The 20,130-nt window shown below is 37.6% G+C and overlaps 1 protein-coding gene across 1 annotated transcript; it reads left to right on the top strand.

Annotated features, from left to right (window-relative positions):
• Positions 1 to 10,541: 10,541 nt before the first annotated feature.
• Positions 10,542 to 14,471, top strand: LOC115981012 (B3 domain-containing transcription factor FUS3-like). Its single transcript, XM_031103204.1, has 6 exons — positions 10,542 to 10,847; positions 13,195 to 13,284; positions 13,605 to 13,705; positions 13,888 to 13,934; positions 14,035 to 14,111; positions 14,214 to 14,471. The coding sequence occupies exons 1-6, from the start codon at positions 10,542 to 10,544 to the stop codon at positions 14,469 to 14,471; spliced, it is 879 nt and encodes a 292-aa protein (XP_030959064.1).
• Positions 14,472 to 20,130: the final 5,659 nt, after the last annotated feature.

The following is a 20,130-nucleotide window of genomic DNA, read 5'->3' as shown; positions in this document are numbered from 1 at the left end:
GTGGAGCTTAAAAGAGTTGTGGTGTGTTATATGTAATGGTGTAGTAAGTGTGTATGAGATTGTGTAAGAGAGGTGAAGAAAGAGATGTTTGGAGATATGGGCAGCAAGATATATGTATTTTCAGAATATGGAGAGTGAGATAATAAGTATATGAGAGTAATAGTATTATAGTGTGTTTAGCAAAACTGTTGGGATTTTCTGCTGGGATCTTCTGCTGAAGGATGTATGAAGGCTTATGAATGGCATTTATGAGCTAAGAGCTGAAGAGTTTAGTTCCTAATTTAGAAACTAAAAAACTCAGAAGCTTAGAATTTCATTAAGAGCTTTAGAAGATAATCGGAGAGAGAAAGAACAGGGAAGCTTATGAGAGAGTTTTTCTCCATTGGTGTCCCCTTTGAGGTGTTAATGAAGGGTGCCATTTAGCTGAGTTTAAAGGGGTATTTTAGCAAATAATATTAGCCAAAATCTGTCCCAAATAGCAATAAATTTTTAGAGAATCCATCTTAAGATTTGGCCAAAAAAGGTATGTTTAGCTTTAAGGTATTGTTGTTGTTTTGGGTAAGAGCTATTGGGGAAAGAGTAGCAGAAAAGGAAAGTATTTTAGCAAGAGAAAGGTAGTTTCTTTGGTTGGTTTTGGTTTTAGCTAAATGTGGAAAAAATCAGTAATGCACAGCTATTCTAAAAAAGGCTGTCGTCCTAGTTGTCAGGAAAAGTCGTGATAGCTATCATGAAAAAGTTGTCCCAACTGTCAGGAAAAGCTGTGACAGCTATCATGAGACAATTGTCACAACTGTCATAAGACAACTATTTGCTTTAAGCAGAAGCCAATGAGGTTAGATGGGTGATTTCAGACTGCTGGGGAAGTCATTTCATGGATTTGGCTTAAAATTGTAAGATCTCTTTGAAGGGTATCTTGCTATTTTTGGTATAACAGCTGGCTGTTGGGATTTCAGCATTAAATGACTGATGATATCACTTCCAGCCAGGTGTCAAGTGCTAAATGCACTGCTGAGGTTTAGTTGGAAATGTTTCCTTTTCTGGTGTTTGTGTTTTTGGTCCAAGGTTCCATTACAACACATTTCTAACAAGTAATAGAAGGATTGGTTAAAGGCTAAGGAAGCTTTAGAGATTTGGTCAAGGTCTCATTGTACTGTGACATAATCTTGGTGAGCAAGAAGAGTATTTTATACTCTGCTCTGGCAGCTAGCAGAGACATATATGGTCTGATTGTGGCAAACAACAACTGGGTATTAGAGATATCATCAATATTTTGTATATAATTGGAGATAAAAAATAGCCAATCATATTAGGTCATGTGTTTGAGTTGAATTTTAGCTGAAAGTAGTAATGAGATTTATGTAGAATAATATAATGAAGTTTCTAAATTTGTATAGCAATAGCTAGGGATTGAATGAACAATTACCCAGCAATTAGATGGCTGGAGATATTGAGTATTTGTCACATGATGAATATTAAGTTTTAGGAAAAAGAGCAATGAGGAATTCTATCATTTTAAGTGCTACTTGATAAGAGATGCTTACCATATGTTACCTGCTACACACGGACTCGTCAAAGTTCAGGAAGTTGGAGAAAACACGCCAAGCAACATGTCTCTTTTATCAACTTTAAACCACTGGAACTTTATTGAACATACCTCTTGCCCCTCCAAACCATGACTCCTAAAGTTTCTGCAAAGAGACTTATGAGCTTGGATCATAAGCCGAAGATGAGATTACGTACCTTGGGTTTTGTTGTCATTTTGTGTAAATATGGGCTCTTGTTGAAGAAGCCATTTGCCATGAGTGTAAGAGAGGTAATATGGGCCGTGAGCTTTGATTCATTGCTTAAGCCCAATTCATATGTTGATGATGCTGATGATGTCGTGGGGTTATGATCTCAATTGATGAAGAGGAAATGTGGACCATGAATCCGCCTCTTGAAGTAAGGATCTTGCAGGCCATGTAAGCCCAATCCATGTAGTTGAATGAGATATGAACTTATTTTGGGTTTTAAATAGATTTACCCAAAAAAATCAGTAATATGTTGACGTGACATAGGTTGCCAATGAAGTAATGCCATGTAGACCGAAAAAATGGTCCTCAACACATATAAATCATTGCCAACCACCCACACACACATAAATATATCTATATATATATATATATATATAAAAGGTGTAAACATACTACCAAAATAATAGAAATTTGAATAAACCAGGCAATGACTATTATTCATTTATAAAATTAGAGTACATCCCAACTCTATCACCAAGTCCTCAAACAACAAACAAATTCCACTGAAAAGGAAATGCTTGACACTTTTCCAATGACATCAATATGATTTACATGATCAAATATATTTAGCATATACATTGCAACTATTTGAATATAGAGCTAACGATCCTAAAAACATTTACCTACGCGATAACTCACGCAAAAAGACATACGCAGAGGTGATCCAAGATGCCAATATGCTAGAAGCACGTTATGGAGTGGGCGAAGAAGATAATGAAGAGCTACCCAACCAGGACAAGACCGTGGAGCAGCGGACACAAAATGAAGACATCCAACCCAAAACTGAAGATGAACACACTGATGAAACCTGGGAAATCCAACTCACTCCAAAATTGAAGAACCAGCTAGCGAGACCATGGAAAACAAGCGTTATCCTCAAGCTTATGGGAAGGCCACTGGGATATCGGGTACTCCAAACCAGGTTAGCTGGTATTTGGCACCCCACAGGTTCGACGCATTTAATTGACCTTGGTTACGGATTTTTCATTATGCATTTTGATGTGCTAAAAGATTACCAACATGTTCTCTTGGATGGACCATGGTTTGTGGGAGACCATTACTTGCATGTGTAGGCCTGGGAAGCGGATTTTCATCCACAAATTGCCAAAATAACAACCACGGCGGTTTGGATCCGTCTAGAACAATTACCCATTGAACATTACCATCCAGAATTTCTCAAACATGTGGGCAAAAAATTAGGAAAACTCTTGAAAGTTGACGCCATCACTAGCACAACCATTCGAGGAAGATTCGCTAGAGTGTGTGTCCAAATAAATATGGCCAACTCGCTGCCCAAACGTGTGAAAATAGATTCATTTTGGCAAGACATTGTATATGAGAACCTCCCTATGCATTGCTACAGATGTGGTCAGATCGGACACCAGGAAACACAGTGCACAGAAGGCATGCCATCTCCTACTACCGTGCTACCTCACGAGACAGAAACTCACACCCCAACCGCTTCACCACCTGAACCAACCCACGTGTCAACCCCCTGGAAAACGGTCCAAACTCGCCGCTCTCGGACACGTGGACGCCCAAATGAAATAACTCAACGCGATAAAACAAATGTGACCAAGACTTACCCAATGTTTCAACCACGTGGTCAAGCATCATCAATTCACGAACAGGGGCAACGCACTCACTCAACTGAATCGGTGAAAAGACTTGAACCAAAAAATGTGAAACAGCCACCTGGTTTTAACTGTGGCGAGGTGGCATCAAAGGGTAAAAAAGCTCAATTAATACAGCCACGTGAGATAGACCAGCAGTGCATGCAAGAGCCAGGTGATGCCGGTTGTTCACGTCTTCCATTCCAACTGAATGATGTGGCTATGAACGACATGCGCACTCCTTGCATGGCCAACTGTAATGAAGATCACCTATCTCCTCAAGCTAACACCATGCAGCAAAGGCAAGATATATTTCCTTCTCTTCTAGCCGACCCAATCTCTCATGACACAAACCAAACATATGGCTCCCTCATTGGACCAAGCTTCAACCTCACCTACACCAACGGACCCCGACCTTCAACTCACACCAACACTTCAAGACACCCCACCTATCCCAACCATACCCCTTTTGAACAACCATCCCCCTCCTCTCCAAGCCTACAAGCAGGAAATGGAGAACCTAGAAAAGCTTTGGAGCGGTTTGTCTCTAGAACAAACTCTCGACGGGACAGTGGGCTATGTCCGTATACCGGTTCATCCGCGAACAACCATGAACTGGAACTAAGCAACTCAAACTCCGAGCCTGCCTCTGAGGCTCGACCCACCTCTCCATTCCAACCCCTACCGCAGCCACCGAGCCCATGTCCGAGTAAATAGGTCTAGCCATCCTTATCACACCCAGGCAAGGAGGACACAAGCTTCACCAGTTAGGCAACGGAGCCTTCCAGTGAGCTCCTTCAGTGTCGAAATTATAACCTGTAGTGATCACAGTATTCACGCCCTTGTGAAGGTACCTTCTCCACCCCTTTCTTTTTTACTTACTGCTGTGTACGCTCCTCCACATTTTAATAAGCGAAAACCATTTTGGGATTACTTAGAAAATCTTGCTAGTAATATATCTCTTCCGTGGATCCTTCTAGGAGATTTTAATGATATGATTTCGGACGATAAAAAACTTGGAGGTCTTCCTATAAATAGAACCCGCATTACAGCTTTTAGAAACTGCTTGGACAAATGTGGGCTTATAGACTTAGGTTTTCATGGCCCCCAATTCACGTGGACCAACAAGAGCCCGGTCTGGCAGTCCACCATAAAGGAGCGGTTAGATAAAGGTCTGGGCGATGCCGATTGGACTTTGCTCTTTCCTATCGCTGAAATTCACCATCTCCCTAGGGTCAAGTCTGATCATTGCCCTATCATGCTGAACACTGACCTATCGGAGCCTAAAATCCCCAAACCCTTCCGATTCGAGCAAATGTGGTTGACCGATCCCACATTCCCATCCCTTGTGGAGAACAGCTGGCAAGCCTCAGAACATATCCCTACTGCTTCCTCATCCTTATCTAGGTTCCCTCAACGCCTGGATGCGTTGACGGAAAACATTCATTCCTGGAACAAAACTCATTTTGGAAATGTGTTTCACTGCAAAAACCGCCTAGTAGCCAGACTTAGAGGTATCCAAATGGCCTTAGCTAGGAAACCCTCTGCATATTTGCACTCGCTCGAAAGCCAACTCACTCAAGAGTACAATATTGTTCTCCACCAAGAATATTTATATTGGCGTCTCAAATCTCGAATCATGTGGTTAAACTATGGAGATGCCAATACTAAATATTTCCACATCAAAACCGTCCAACGTCGCAGTCACTTACGAGTGATAACTTTAAAGGATGGCACGGGATTATGGCTCACTGGAGAGCCTCTAACCCATCACATTCACAATGCCTTCAAATCTTTGTTCCAAGCCTCATCATCGTATTGCCGCACCACCCCTGGTAATGAGAGGCTCTATTGTCCCAATAGTCCCTTCCGAACCCATGCTCAGTTACTTACTAGGATTCCCCAACCTGATAAAATTCTCCAGACCCTCCAGGCTCTCCCCCCCTTAAAGGCCCCCGGACCGGATGGCTATCACACTCTCTTTTTCCAATCAAATTGGTCTAGTTTGGGTCCGAGCATTATCTAAGTTATTCAAGAAGTTTTTGAGCATCTCTCTATCCCTCCTAGTTGGGGGATCACAAACTTGGTCCTTATTCCAAAAGTTGCTCACCCTGATGTGATCACGCAATTTCATCCTATCAGTCTCTGCAATACCCTCTACAAATTACTTTCCCGTATCATTGTTCATCGTCACAAACCCTTCATGGAAGAAGTCATCAATCCTTGTCAAGCGGGCTTTGTGCCTGGCCGTCGTACGAGTTATAATATCGTCATTGTCCAAGAGGTTATTCGGATTCTTATTTCTCGACGGGGTTGGACGGGATATGTTGCACTTAAACTAGATCTCGAAAAAGCTTATGATCGTCTTGAGTGGTCCTTTATCCGAGAAACCCTTGAATTCTTTCAGGTGCCTCTTAATCTCATTACTCTCATCATGAATATGATTTCTTCTACGCGATTCCACATTCTATGGAATGGATCCCCTCTCCCGGAAGTGGTGCCCAGTCGAGGCATCCAACAGGGCGACCCTCTCTCCCCCTACTTGTTTATCCTTTGTTTGGAGAGACTATCCATTAAGCTTAATGAGGCTGTCTGTGATAAACTTATCCACCCAATAAACTTTCGAACTAGGGTCTGCCTCTCGCATCTATTTTTTGCCGATGACATCTTCTTGTTTACGATAGCCACAGCCAGGGATTGTAAAAATCTTAAAAGACTCTTACTTAACTTCTGTGCGACGTCCGGCCAGCTTATAAGTGCCACTAAATCTAAAACTTGGTTCTCTCCCCGAACCCCTAGGCAGATAAAAGATCAAGTGGCAGGTATCCTTGGCCTCCCTACCACGGACCGCATAGGAACCTATCTTGGAACACCCATTTTTACCACCCGTCGAACAGCTAGCTCCTATCAATATCTGGTGGATAATATCCGTAAGAGAATAGAAGGATGGCAAGCTAGGTATCTTTTGATGGCTGGCAGAGTCACCCTCATCAAAGCTTCGGTCACCTCTGTCCCGCTTTACGCCATGCAAACCACGCTTCTCCCTCAAAAAATTTGCCACCACATAGATAAAATGAGCTGTCACTTCCTCTGGGGGGACACCGATCAACATAGGGGTTGCCACACTGTTAACTGGGAGACTATCACGCTCCCTAAAGAGGCTGGAGGATTGGGTATGTCCTCTACCCAACATAGAAACAAAGCTATCCTCATGAACCAGGCCTAACGCCTCTATTCCAATACCACTTCGCTCTAGCCCAAGGTCCTAAAAGCAAAATATTTTCCTCATGCTACTGTGTTTACCAGTCCCTGAACATCAAGAGGCTCACACATTTGGACCGCTATCTCATTAGGGGCCGAGCTTCTTCTTGAAGGCATGCGATGGATTGTAGGAGATGGAATGTCTATAAGAGTTTGGAAAGACCATTGGCTTCCTAACGGATCCCTGCAGAACTATATTAAGGGTCCTCTCCTCCCCCAAGAGGACAACCGCTGTGTCAACTCTCTTTGGTCAAACCAGGATTGGTCTCTCGACTCTCTAAATCTTCCCCTCCCCACCCAACTCCAAGACCTTCTTCAAGGCATTTCGGTGGCCCGCTTTGCTAGCCTTACTGACTTTTTTCTATGGCCCCACAATAAGGGCATGTGTTCCGTCAAATCCGCGTCAAAATTCCTTTATCAGCGCCACCAAGCCCCTTGGAACAAAGCCCTTTGGCAATGGATCTGGGTATCCCCTTGTCCCAAAAAGATCCAAATGTTTCTGTGGAAGGCTATGCGTGACCGACTCCCCACCAAAACATAGCTATCCTTTGGTCGTCCATATGTGGATACCCGCTGTCCTAGATGCCACTCACCTGAAACGACTATACACATTCTTCGTGACTGCCCTTAGGCAAAAGAGGTATGGCACCAATCTCCAAGTATCCTGCCCTTGTCTTTCTTCCATTTGCCACTTCAAGACTAGCTGAGATATAATGCTACGGTAGTTAGGACCTCCTTACCCCACCACCCCCCATGGCAGGTCTATTTTCCCTTTACCTGTTGGAAACTTTGGTTAGCAAAGAATGAAAGAATATTCAAAAACAAATCACACTCCCAACATAGCCTAATCTATTCCTCTGTTCAAGCGGCGATAGAGTTCCATTTCCTCATCGGTACCACCAAACGACCCTCGGATCTGATTCCTCAGATTATCAGCTGGCAAGCCCCCCTACCCCTTTCTTAAACTCAACACTGATGGTAGTGCCCTAGATAACCCAGGATTGGCCGGAGCAGGGGGTGTTCTTCGAGATCACCAGGGCCAATGGATCGCAGGATTCTCAATGCATGTGGGCCTCGCAACAAACAATATGGCTGAGTTGGCGGCGGTTAAACAGGGACTGGCTATGGCGTGGAATATGAGAGTAAAGCTCCTTCAACTGGAACTAGATTCTAAAGTGGTCCTAAACTGGCTAACAATTTCAAATTTGAACTATCCCACTAATATTCTGCCCTTGATCTATGATTGTAGGAACCTTTTGGATCAAGAATGGGAAGTGCACATGCAACACGTGTACCGTGAGGCAAATGGCTGTGCAGATGCTCTAGCAAAACGGGGGACCCATCTCCGAAATAGGATGACTATGTATAGCGAATGTCCCACTTTTGTTTATGTATCATATGTGAGGGACTTGACTGGCCTGGGGGAAACTCGGCTTTGTAACCCAGCATAGTTGTAGGTGTTGTATGAACTCAGTTTTTTAAATAAAACCTCCCGCTTTCCACCAAAAAAAAACTAAATTTGTAGGTGTCAATACCTATTAAGTGGACATTTTTGTCACATCGGTCACTCATATTTCAAATTTGTAAATTTTTTATTTAATCATGAATTAAATAATCAATCATTAATATATTTTTTAATAAAAAAGAAGAAATCATTCAGTAATTTACTAATAATAAAAAAAACAATTGTTAAAGTTCAAATTGTATGGTTGCATGTGCATCATTCCTATTCATCTAGCAACACCATATCCAGGCTCATAAATTATTTACTCTGCAGATTGTACACATGACACATCCCATAGTCACTAACTCGGGCTTTAATCTTCAAACCCTAAGAAGAAAAGAAAAGTTCACTGGGTTTGTTGCAAAGGGAGCCCAATGTGTAAGTGCTTAATATACAGTGCAAGGTTTATTAAACACTCATTTACCATTTTCGATTAATTGTGCGTTTTGTTGTTGCAAGAGATGAAGAGGCATCAATTAGACAATAACTAGAGTTCATAGGACAAACCAATAGGCATGGGTTACATGACTCGGATTTGGTGGGTGTTTTGTTTTTTTTGGTACATCTTTCTCTTAATTGTAATATGAGTCATGCTAACGAGTGTTTCTGGTGCATTGGTTAACAATCCATTTAAGGAAAATTTTGACACCATTTTTATAGGAAATGAAAAAAATTATCAAAACATTAATTGTTTTTTTTTTCTTTTCTCATAAAAACTTTCTTTAAATGGATTATTAACCAATGCTCTAAGAGCATTCATTAGCATTTCCCTTGTAGGGTAATATTTATAACAACAAATATAATTACGGTAATGATTTAAGTATGACATTTTTCTTTTTCCTGTTTAGTTTGCACCTTAAACGTGGATCTCTATCTCTATTGTAATAATTATAATATTAAATATAATTTTGGTAATGATTTAAGTATGGCAAAGGTTTTTTTCCTATTCAGATGCACCTCAAACGTCCATATCTCTCTCTCTCTCTCTCTCTCCTTTAAACTTTTTGTGAATATTAAGTATAAACTTTTTGTGAATATTAAGTACAAAATGTTGGTAACAGACCTTCTTTTTTTTTTTTTTTTTTTTTTTTTTGAACAGACCATTAATTTAGAATCAATTCAAATAACTGATTTTATTCTATAATTAAATAGATAACACAAGTTAGATATTAAATATATAACACAAGTTAGATGTGTTATATATGTCATGGACAAATTGCTATTTGCCATGTGGCATTATTTGTCCATATCATTCTAAATAGATTGAAAATTGCGTCACTTGTCAGAGTTGTGTGCATCCATCAGTTGTGAGATCCAACTTTTATAACGTAATAATAATAAATTATAGATTATAGATAGATTTGGAGAGGAGGAAAATAATAGCCTTGAGTGGAAAACTCTATCCATCCCATTTTATTTTTTCACCATTTTCACTCCAACCAAACAATAGAAAATCATATTTTCCTCTCCCATTTCCTTCCTCCATTATCCTGTCACTTTTCACCCAACCAAACATAGCATTTGTCACTTCTCAATTCAGATGAAATCCTTTTTAACAATTTTACAAAGGACACAGTTAACAAAAGTTTTTGAAATTAGTCGAGTTGGGCTTGGCAAATCCTAAGGAAGACCCAAAAGAAGTTCTGGGCCTTTGGTATTACAGTGGGCTTGGGAAATCCCTATGAAGACACAAGACAAGGACAGGGATATCAAAAATAGATTCTTTGGCCCATTATGGTTTCTTTCTTTTATTTGAAAATTGAAACGCTTCTCAGTTATGATTTTTCCTCTCTCTTTAAAGGCTACTCTCTCTCATATTTGATTTCCTTTCATTTATATGCTACCAGACTTCACCATTGATGTCATGTAGAAGAAAACGGAGTTGTTCTAACACCTGTACAAAAAATGCTTCATTTCAACCACTACTTTTCTTATCTCTTCTTTCCATCATATAATATGAACTCTCACAAAAGAGAGAGAAAACAAATTAGGAAGGAGTAACGTAAACAATAGAAGAAAACAACAAACAATTACAACTGAATGTATCAATGCAGATGCAAAACATGATATCACAATTAATGTAAAATCTTTTTCCTCAAAACACTGGAAAACACCAAAGATTGTAAGACTAATTTTGTTTCTCCATTTTGCCCTTAACTTTGTGATTATTGAGCGTCATACACACTAGTATTGAGTCACTCTCTCACACTAAGCCAAATACGTATACCTTCTTCCTCAGCATAAAGTGCGTAAAATTTGGACCTGAGTGTCAGAGAGTCTGAGACTGAGCGTTACTTAAGTGATAGAGAGAGAGACTTTGGAGACTTTGGTATTTGGGGTAGGTATAGACTACTTGATCTGGTTGTGTCAATGGCGGGTAATATACCTGTGAATTATAATCCTTCTGACCCTTCTGCTAATGCAATGCAAATGGGAGGCATGTTTAACAACAACAACAATAATAACCAGTTTTTTGTGAACTACCCACCAGCTCCTCCAACTGGTCCTGAAATGGGTAGTTCAAGTGCAAGTGCTTCTGCTTCAACCTTTGCTGCCATTAAGAGGAGACAACACTATAGGCGATTTTTGAGACGCTCCATTGTGCGACCCCCATTTTATCAACCCATTCCTCAACCAACACCAATCCGGCCTCCTACCCCGCCACCAATTCCCCGAGTAATTAAGTTTTCTTCCCTATTATGCTTTCTCTTCCGCTGCATGCATGCTTGTTTCAAGCCCTTTTAATTGTGTTTTGTTTTGCTTTTGAGGCTTATGCTGTGAGCCAATCTCTATTTACAAATTGAGATCCCCCCCCCCCCCCACTTTTTTCAGCTGTATAACCTCCTCTCTTTTTTGCAGCTTGTGTTCTTAGAAACATAAGGTTTTCATTGTTGTCCTTTTTGTTTCTGTTTTCATAGTCAGTCTAAGTGATTTAAAATAATATGTGTTTCGAAAAAATTATTTGCTGTTATTATATACTAATAATTATCATTTATAACAGGAAAATTATTGTTTGTGTGAATAATAAATCATTTGAGCTAGGTTCATTACTGATAAGATGCTTTCATGGTGTGTAATTTCCTCTTTGATATAAAAAGCAACAACTTTATACATTTTCCCAATCTTTTCCCTAATAAGTAAAGAGCTTTTTATGGTACTTTTTACCTAGGAGTTAATTGACTATATACTGCTAATCATTTTTCTTTTTCTTTTTTAAGAAAACTTATATATGGTGTCTAAATCTCTGCCAAAGAAAGTAGATCTCAAGTATGTTTATCTAGCGTTAGGCATATATATGCTTGTGAATTAATTGCTTGAGGATTTTAAGGAAGATTAACTAATTTTTCTACTTATACAATTTTTTCACCCTTGCTTTCGCATTTTTTGAGTGTTTGATTGGTGTTCTTATTGCTTGATCTGTAATTAAAACTTAAAAGGATTACAAGGATATTTACTTTATTTCCGAAAACAAAGTTACAAACACTCTTTTGATCTGAATATTCATGAAGTTTATAAGAACGATCAGCTCCTGGCTGAGCAAGTAAAGTATATTTCATCTTAAATCTGTTGATTATTTGCAAAATCACCGCACTCACAGGTTTGTGCAATGGAATCTACGACTATTTTCTTGTAAAAAAATTTCAAAATTTAGTTATGATTTCTTTTGATCTTACATTAATTTTGGCACATAAATTGCGTTCAAATAATTGCAAATTAACTTAAGCCCCGTGTCAATTACAACAAATGACATGTTTGGTAGACCAAAATAAATACTATAATATAATAGTTATTCCTATGATTTAGTTATTCTTTAATTTGGTTATGTTTTATTACAAAGAATAGTCGTTCTTTATGAATAGTTATTCTTAAAAATAAAAAATAATCATTCATCTTTAAAAGTGTTGTAATAACTATTCTTTGGTAGATGTAATAATTCCAGATAAACAAACTTTCCATGTACATATAACAATTATAAAAATTAAAAAAAAAATCATTAAAAAATAACTCACCTATCTCTCAAATTTAAAAAATATTATTTTTAAGAAAATATAATTGTATGAGTAAAATATTTCTTAAAATAACTCTTAAATTTTATTCTAACATTACAGCTCAGCCAAACTTATGAATATGTTTAGTTATTCAATTACAACACATTTTATTCTCAATAATAAATACTATTATTCCTGTTATAATCCTCGTACCAAACATACCCAAAGATTTTGATACCTTCATAACAATAGATTCCAACAAACTATGACGCAAAAAAACTCACGTGTGCAAGTATGAAAATGACGATTGATTACATTGTCGTTTTCATGTTCCACGTTATTTGAGTCCATTTATTATTCCTATCGTAATCCTCGTACCAAACGTACCCAAAGATTTTGATACCTTCATAACAATAGATTCCAACAAACTATGATGCAAAAAAACTCACATGTGCAAGTACGAAAATGACGATTGATTACATTGTCGTTTTCATGTTCCACGTTATTTGAGTCCATTTATTTTTTTTTTTTTTGGAAAGATATATAGATATTGTCGATTTAAACATGTCAACCAATTCTTTTGCATAAATTACGTTCAAACATTCACAAATTATCTTATGCCCCATGTCAATTGCGGCAAAGATTTTGACATCAACATAATAACAAAGAGTCATGCTAATGAGTGTACTTAGGATATTAGTTAACAATCCAGTTAAAAAAGTTTTTATGGAAAAAAAAAAAATAATGTTTTGACAGTTTTTTTCATTTCCCATAAAAGTGATATCAAAATTTTCTTAAAATTGATTGTTAACTAATGCCCAAATTAAGGGCACTCGTTAGTATTTCCCAATAACAAATACCAACAAATTATGACACAAAAAATTCCTTGGGTAGAATATTACTTGATTACTTTGTCATTTCATGTTCACACATCTAAATCCATTTTTATGGAGGGAAGAAACTTTTTTTCTTTTTCTCCAATATTATTTGTTATTGGATGTGTACAGATTTAACATCCTAGTATTGTGTTTCAGCAAATCGATCAATCAACTGTGAGGTTTCTCTTTGAGAAGACATTACGAAAAAGTGACGTGAGCACAGTTGGACGCATTGTGATTCCTAAGGTTTGCATCTTCTCTTTAACTTGATACTGCTTTGCACTGTGATAAAAATTAGTTTGCTTTCACATCCACTCTTTGGAAATCGTTGATCCTAATTCTACATGTATGTTTCACCCTCAGAATGTAACCCGCAAGTATGAATATAAAAAATAACACCACCTAGCTATGAGATGCCTTGTTTAACCTACATATTTTGTCACTTTGATCTTGAAATAAAAGTGGTAATATGAGCAATGTTTGCTCAAACATCTTTCTCAAGAGGATTTAAGTGGTAGCTATAATTAAAAATAATATCATCATGACTCTTCTCCTTCTTCATTCAGATTGAAACTGAACTCTATTTGCCTCGACTGGATTCAAGGGAGGGGATTATCATGAATTTTACTGATATGGACTATCAGCAAGTTTGGAGCTTCAGATTCAGGTTCGAGTTACTATACTTGCTATATCCTCGTACCAAACTTCACACCACAACAATGACTTCTACAAACCCCACAATATATAATTACAATCTTAAATAGCACCATCTATATGGAAGAATTATGAATTGAAAGTTTTAATTGTAAAACTTGACCACCTTTATAACCTTGCTTGGTTTGTCCACAGGTTTTGGATCAATAATAGTAGCAGGATGTACTTATTTGAAAACACGAGTGAGCAATCTTTACTTTCACGTCATGATCAAAATTTTCTCTCTTATATTATATGTTACTCTTCTATTCTAAATGCGAAAATATGGTTGTCATCTCCCAGAGGATTTCATCGGAGACAAACACCTTGTTGTCGGAGACTCCATTATGATTTTCAAAGATGATCAGACCGGAAACCATGTGAGTTCGATACATAATTAATTATGTGACAATTATCATTTTCTAAATTAGTCTGTCTCACAATTCACAACTAACCTGATCTTTTATACAATTTTTGTTTAGTTCATCCGTGGTATTAAGACTTTCATCCAACAAGATCTGTCTTATACAGCAAACAACACTGTGAATCAATATTTACCAGCTATGGATGAATATGTTTCTCCGCTTTATTATGAAAATACCATCATAAACAATGAAAACACCTTCCCCAATAACTACGCCGAACCTTTCTACGCTGGAGTGCAGCCAGAAATGCCAGACAATCCAGAGCTTGAAACACCCTTTAATTGGCTTGACTTCATTGATTTCTCTGAATTTTGAAAGTCAAGTGGTTGATTGGCAGCAACAATTTATCTTCAGTACCACCTGTAGCTGCCTTTTAATGCAGAAGTTTATATCTATGTACTTCGCAAATGATTTGCTTTTTGCCTTGTAACAAAAGACTTGTTGGTATGTAATTATAATCCTAAGGATCTATATGTTTATCTTATTTAAAAATACCCATATATAATTATATTTGTAAGAAACAAAGCATGAGCACATCTAGCTCAGTAACTTTGTGGCCATTGGTTTGATCCCTATCTATATATATGGACCATGGTAGATGAAAAAAAAAATCACAGGAAGCTTAACCAGTTAGAAAACTCATTTTCTTCTCCCCAAAAAAAAAAAAAAAGAAGGTAGAAAATTCATTTTTAAGAAGTGTGCAAAATTTTTTTTTTTTAATCGGATGGCTTAGTGGTATTTTTTAAGATAATAATAATAATAACCACCAAGCGTAGCCTAGTGGCTTGTCCACCACTGAGTAAGGCTTTGGGGTTCGACTGGGTTTGTTCCTCAGTTTGAGTCCCAACAGCTGCAACACCTTGTAGCCAGCGGTAGGCTCCCACTGCGAGCAAGGATTAGTCGAAGAGCGCGAAAGCTAGCCCAGAGACCCGTGGGAAACCAAAAAACAATAATAATAATAATAATGGGGATTTACTAATGTGTGCCTAAGGTTAAATTTGTTACGTATAAGACAAAAATACCCTTTTTCATCTTCTGACTCTTCTCAACTTTTTATACTATTTTCTCTCTATCTCTAACATCTAAAGCCTTCTCTCTCTTCTTGTCGTCTCACTCCTCCTTCTCTCTTTGGTCTCTCTAACGTTTCAATCCCAAGAAAAAAAAAAGTCCACCAACATCACTGCAACCACCAGATCTGTAACCCATCCACCACCACCAGATCCGTCTCACCCCCTCTCTACCATCTCGAATTCTCTCTCTTGTATTAGCCATGGCCAAAGCCTTGTGCACCACCACCATTTCTGTTAGTTGTGCTCACCAGTGCCACCACAACCACCACTATAGCTGTCGCTCTCCTCTTTCTCTCTCTACTTTTGGTTCTACTTTTCCTTCCTTTGTTTTTGGTTGTATTTGGGTTGCTTTGGTGACTGGGTTCAATTTGGAACGTGAAAAGCTTGACAATTTGGCTCGAGTTTGAAATTTGGGCATTTGGGTGGTGGTTTTTGTAGATTTGATAAAAAGAAAAAAACTCAAAAAGTACAAACCGAGAAAATGTTTAGTAAAGGAAAGGAAGATGAAAGAACTTAAAAGGGTATTTCGGTCCTATTGTAAAATGCCCAATTTTTTATGCTTTACTGACACTTTAAGTGCTACATTAAAGTATTCACACCTGGACTTGCAAATGCCATATGTTAGCATATTTAGCCTTAAAAATACCTCGTTATTGCAATGCTTTTTTGTTTTTTCTACTCCCAAAAAGCAACTTTACTTTATTATTAAAAAAATAAATCTTAATGGGTGATATATATATATATATATATGTATGTGTGTGTGTGTATTTTTTAGAATACTAAATATTTAATACACACGGAAAGAGGGAAGAAAGTCTTAAAGAAACTGACTGTGGTGTATATCCAAAAAGACCTAACTCTTAGATACACAGCACATGCTTTAAACCTCTTTAACTCATACTCGTTTTCCAATGATATATATATTGCCACACACATTAAAGGTTTGTCAATAAAAAAATTAGACAATTCTCCGAGTAAACAAATGACGAATTTCCTCCTCTCATGTGAATATAGATCTTACTAAGAATTTAATTAATAGACCTAATTATTATGTGAGAGAAGATAGAGTAAGTCATTAACATACACCAATTGCAATCATTTTCTTATATGATAACTGTTAATTGGGTATTGATGAAATAGCAATTCATCAATTATGCTTTCGTCCATACCGATGGACAATGACAAGAAATTTCATGAGTCAATCTGCAAAGAATGATCACAAGTGGATAAAAAGGGGTGAACACCAGTGTGGTATTAGCTAAAGGCCCTCCGATGGTCAAGCTAAATTGTGATAATAATTTTCACTTGATAAAATCAGAGAGTTCAAATGGCTAAAAGGTGTAGATATCAAATTGTGTACCTTTCCATCTTGTAATCTCTAGATTGTATAGCTCTTCCCTTCATTATTGGAATGAATATTTGTATTTATGGGTCGGGAACCGTTGACAATAAATAGCAGACTCTTAATATCTTCAACAGTCATACGTCTATTGGGTCATGCGTTACTCTTTAGCCTATCTGGCATATTAAATGGCATTTATGACTTTGTCCATCCGTCTTATGGATGAAGATGATAATTTTGTTCTCATCATGTATAAATAGAGATTAGTCTTTCTAAGAAAGGACATGCACACATTATTAGAAAACTAGTTTCATTTCTTATCAATTAAACGGTTATCTTCATGCTTGTAAGTGTGTTATCACCTCACATGAATTATCAAGGAGTAGGCATCTTATCTAGGCTTGTTTACTTAGGCTTTGTTATGTAATTCTGCAAACTTGTAACTTTTTTTTTTTTTGCTGAATCTTTTTTTTTTTTTTTTTGAATTTGTTATTTGTAATCTTTCATATTATCAATAAGAATTTCTATTTTATTCCTCAAATCTTGGTTGTTTTTGTGCATTTAAGTCCTATTAAGTTAGGCAATGGTGATGAGAGTGATTAATTAACATCTTACAGATACAATTGTTCTCAGGAGGAGGAAGCCCTACTCTCTCCATTGTAGCATAGAGTTTCCCTTCTCATTGAGAAGGACGTTGTGTACCCTCTAGTTGTAGAACTAGTAGGGTTTATGCATGGTTTTTTTTTTTTTTTCCTCGGGTTGTGGCCGTGTTTATCCAAAAGGTCACAACATGGAGGATTTGGCTCAAAAGTGGAAAACATTGTCTCTGTCGGAGGTTGAAGATACTAAGGTGGACCTCTCAACGAGAAAGAAAAAAATTAGATTTCGTGTTAGCTGCTAAGTTCTTTACTTGTAGATCATTAAATGTTGAGGCGGTAGTAAAGACTTTTCGACCACTATGGCGTACTCAGGGTAGCTTTGAGGTGTCTGATGGAGGAGATAATATATTGTTGCTAGCTTTTGAAATGGACGTGGATGCAGGGAAGGTCATGCAGGGAGCACCGTGGGCTTTCGATAGACACTTAGTGGTTTTTCAAAGATACAATGGTGTTGTTCCGATCCAAGATCTTTGTTTTGACAAGACGGCCTTTTGGATTCTACTCCACAACCTTCCTTTCTCGGTGTTGACAATAGATACTGCACTTAGTATCAGAGAAACTATAGGTACTGTCAACAAACCGAAGTATGTTGGTGAGATGAAAGGAGATAGTTTCATAAGGGTACGAGTAGAATTGGATATCTCTAAACCGCTATACAGGGGCCGAAAAATCTTGTGGGACCAAAATAGCGAAGGATGGGTTGCATTTCAGTACGAGCGTTTACAGAGTATTTGTTACTGGTGCAGGCTTGTATCACACGACGACAAAGACTGTGTTTTATGGCTTAGTAGTAGAGGAACACTGACGGTAGACAAACAAAAATTTGGTCCGTGGATTAGAGCTCCTCAATTCAATCCAGTGAGGAAAACAATAGTTGAGGTTAAAGGTTTTGATTCTGATCATCCAAAGTCATCCATTGAAATCTCAAGAAGAGCGATGTCGAGTAGGATTATCAAGTCTGTCACAAGCAGGGAGGTGGATTATGTAAACCGAGAGAAGCTAACTATGAATGTAGCAGTGCCGATGGAAGGCTTAGCCATGGTGGACGTCGGAAACAATGAAGACATAGTGAATGGTGCAACAAGAATGACAACTGGGAATCAGGTGTCGTGGAAGCACACGCCGGTTTTTGAGGAGTTAATCTGAGATATTGATACAGCTATAAATGCGGATTTGGTGGTTTCAAATTTAAAAGGTAACCAACCTGATCCTACGGGGCTTCAGGATAATACTGGATGTGATCTAATAGAAGTGGTAGTCACGAAAGATAATCCCATGAATGAAAAGTGGAATTTGAAAACAAGAGTGGGTAAGGATAACGTTAATTCTAGTGGGGTAGCACCTGAAGTGGGATTTAACGTGGGCTTTGAGGGACTAGAGAAACAATTTAAGATTGGTTGTGGTAAAGGGCAAGGTAGCAAAGGCACAAGTAAGGGCCGGCCCAAAAGATGTGGAAATAAAGATAAGGGTGTGAGACATAGCCCAAAAGTAGTTAAGTCCATGGAGAAGTCTACAATTGAAAACTCAAAAGCAATGATGAGTTGGAAGAGGCTTACCACAAGACCTCATACTCCTAGTAATTCTCCTAGTGTTGACGTGGAACTTGGGCAAAAAAGGAAGCAAGCAGAAACGAAAATAAGGAGGCAACAGATGTAAAGGGAGAAAAGAAACATCGAACTGTGGAGAAAAAGCAAGATGTTGTATCAACTATGGGAGTGGCGGAGGTTGCAAGGAAACCTTGCCGGGCGTAATGATGCTCCTAAGGTAAAAAATAAAATAAAATAAAATAACCAAAAAAAAAAACTCATCCTTTTGATGTCCTTGTAAATCAAGAAGGTGTCGTTTGGCTCTTTTTCTAGTTTTCTGGGCATCTGGAGAGTTTGAAGTGAAGATTTGCTTTTCTTATAGTAGTTTCGATTTTGAAGATTTTCTATTTTTTTTTTTCTTCTTCTTTTCTTTCTTTTCTTTACGATGTAATCGTGCTACTCTAGTGTTTGCTAGTGTTGCAAAAGAGTATGAGAGGGTCACTATTTAGTTAATAGAATGCCCCTCTCTCTCTTCCCCATTCTATATCATGATTTTCAATTAATAAAGTCTACTATCGTTTCCTCTCAAAAAAAAAAAAAAAAAGTTAGGCAATGGCTGAGCCCAATCCTTTTGGTGCGAAATACTATCTCACATAGAGTTTCTTAGTGCAAACAAGCTGGGTATTTTAGTTTGTATTCCAAATAGGGATTATATCACTTCATCATTTAAGGCCGAGTTTGAAATTTGAATTGTAACACATCTTTCTCATCTTGGGAAATATCCCATAATGGAAGAAATGGATCTGGAGATCTCGGTGGTTGGCTGGGTTTCAATTACATTTCATTTGAGGTGCTAGATTGTTTCCCCACCAAGACTAGCTCAATTGCACTGAGCTCTTTGTGCTTCAGTCAATTCAGGGACGAATCTATATACTGACTAAGGGTGGCCCCCCTAAATATTTTTTTTTTAAAAAAATATTATTATATTAATAGGTACTAATTTTAGTAATTTTGTTCAATAAAATTATATTTTACTCCCCTTAATAATGCCATCAATTCTTTTAAGAATAATGTTATAATCACACACTTTTTTATAACATTTTTACAAACTATTGAGGTAACAAATTTTTATTGATTTACACACTTGCATCACTTTTTTCTTATCAATAACCACTCACCACGTTAGCAATTTGTAAAAATTTGTAGTTTTAGCATTTTCCACCTTTTAAAGGCCATAAAAATTAATAGATTAAATCTAAAACAAAATATACAAGTCCAAAAAAATTAGCCCAACAACAAAAATTATCAATAATAAAGCTAAAAAAAATTAAGGTCAATCAATCTATTTTACCCAAAACAAACGACTTGGCCATTTAA

The sequence above is a fragment of the Quercus lobata genome, chromosome 3 (genome assembly GCF_001633185.2).
Source record: "Quercus lobata isolate SW786 chromosome 3, ValleyOak3.0 Primary Assembly, whole genome shotgun sequence".
Classification (NCBI taxonomy): Eukaryota; Viridiplantae; Streptophyta; class Magnoliopsida; order Fagales; family Fagaceae; genus Quercus; species Quercus lobata.
This window is presented reverse-complemented; position numbering and strand designations above follow the sequence as displayed.

Excerpts from the sequence above, each read along its gene's own strand:
- LOC115981012 (XM_031103204.1), top strand. The coding sequence starts at position 10,542 with ATGGCGGGTAATATACCTGTGAATTATAATCCTTCTGACCCTTCTGCT. Across the intron at positions 10,848-13,194 it reads CCCCGCCACCAATTCCCCGA|CAAATCGATCAATCAACTGT; the intron begins GTAATTAAGTTT and ends ATTGTGTTTCAG. Across the intron at positions 13,285-13,604 it reads GACGCATTGTGATTCCTAAG|ATTGAAACTGAACTCTATTT; the intron begins GTTTGCATCTTC and ends TTCTTCATTCAG.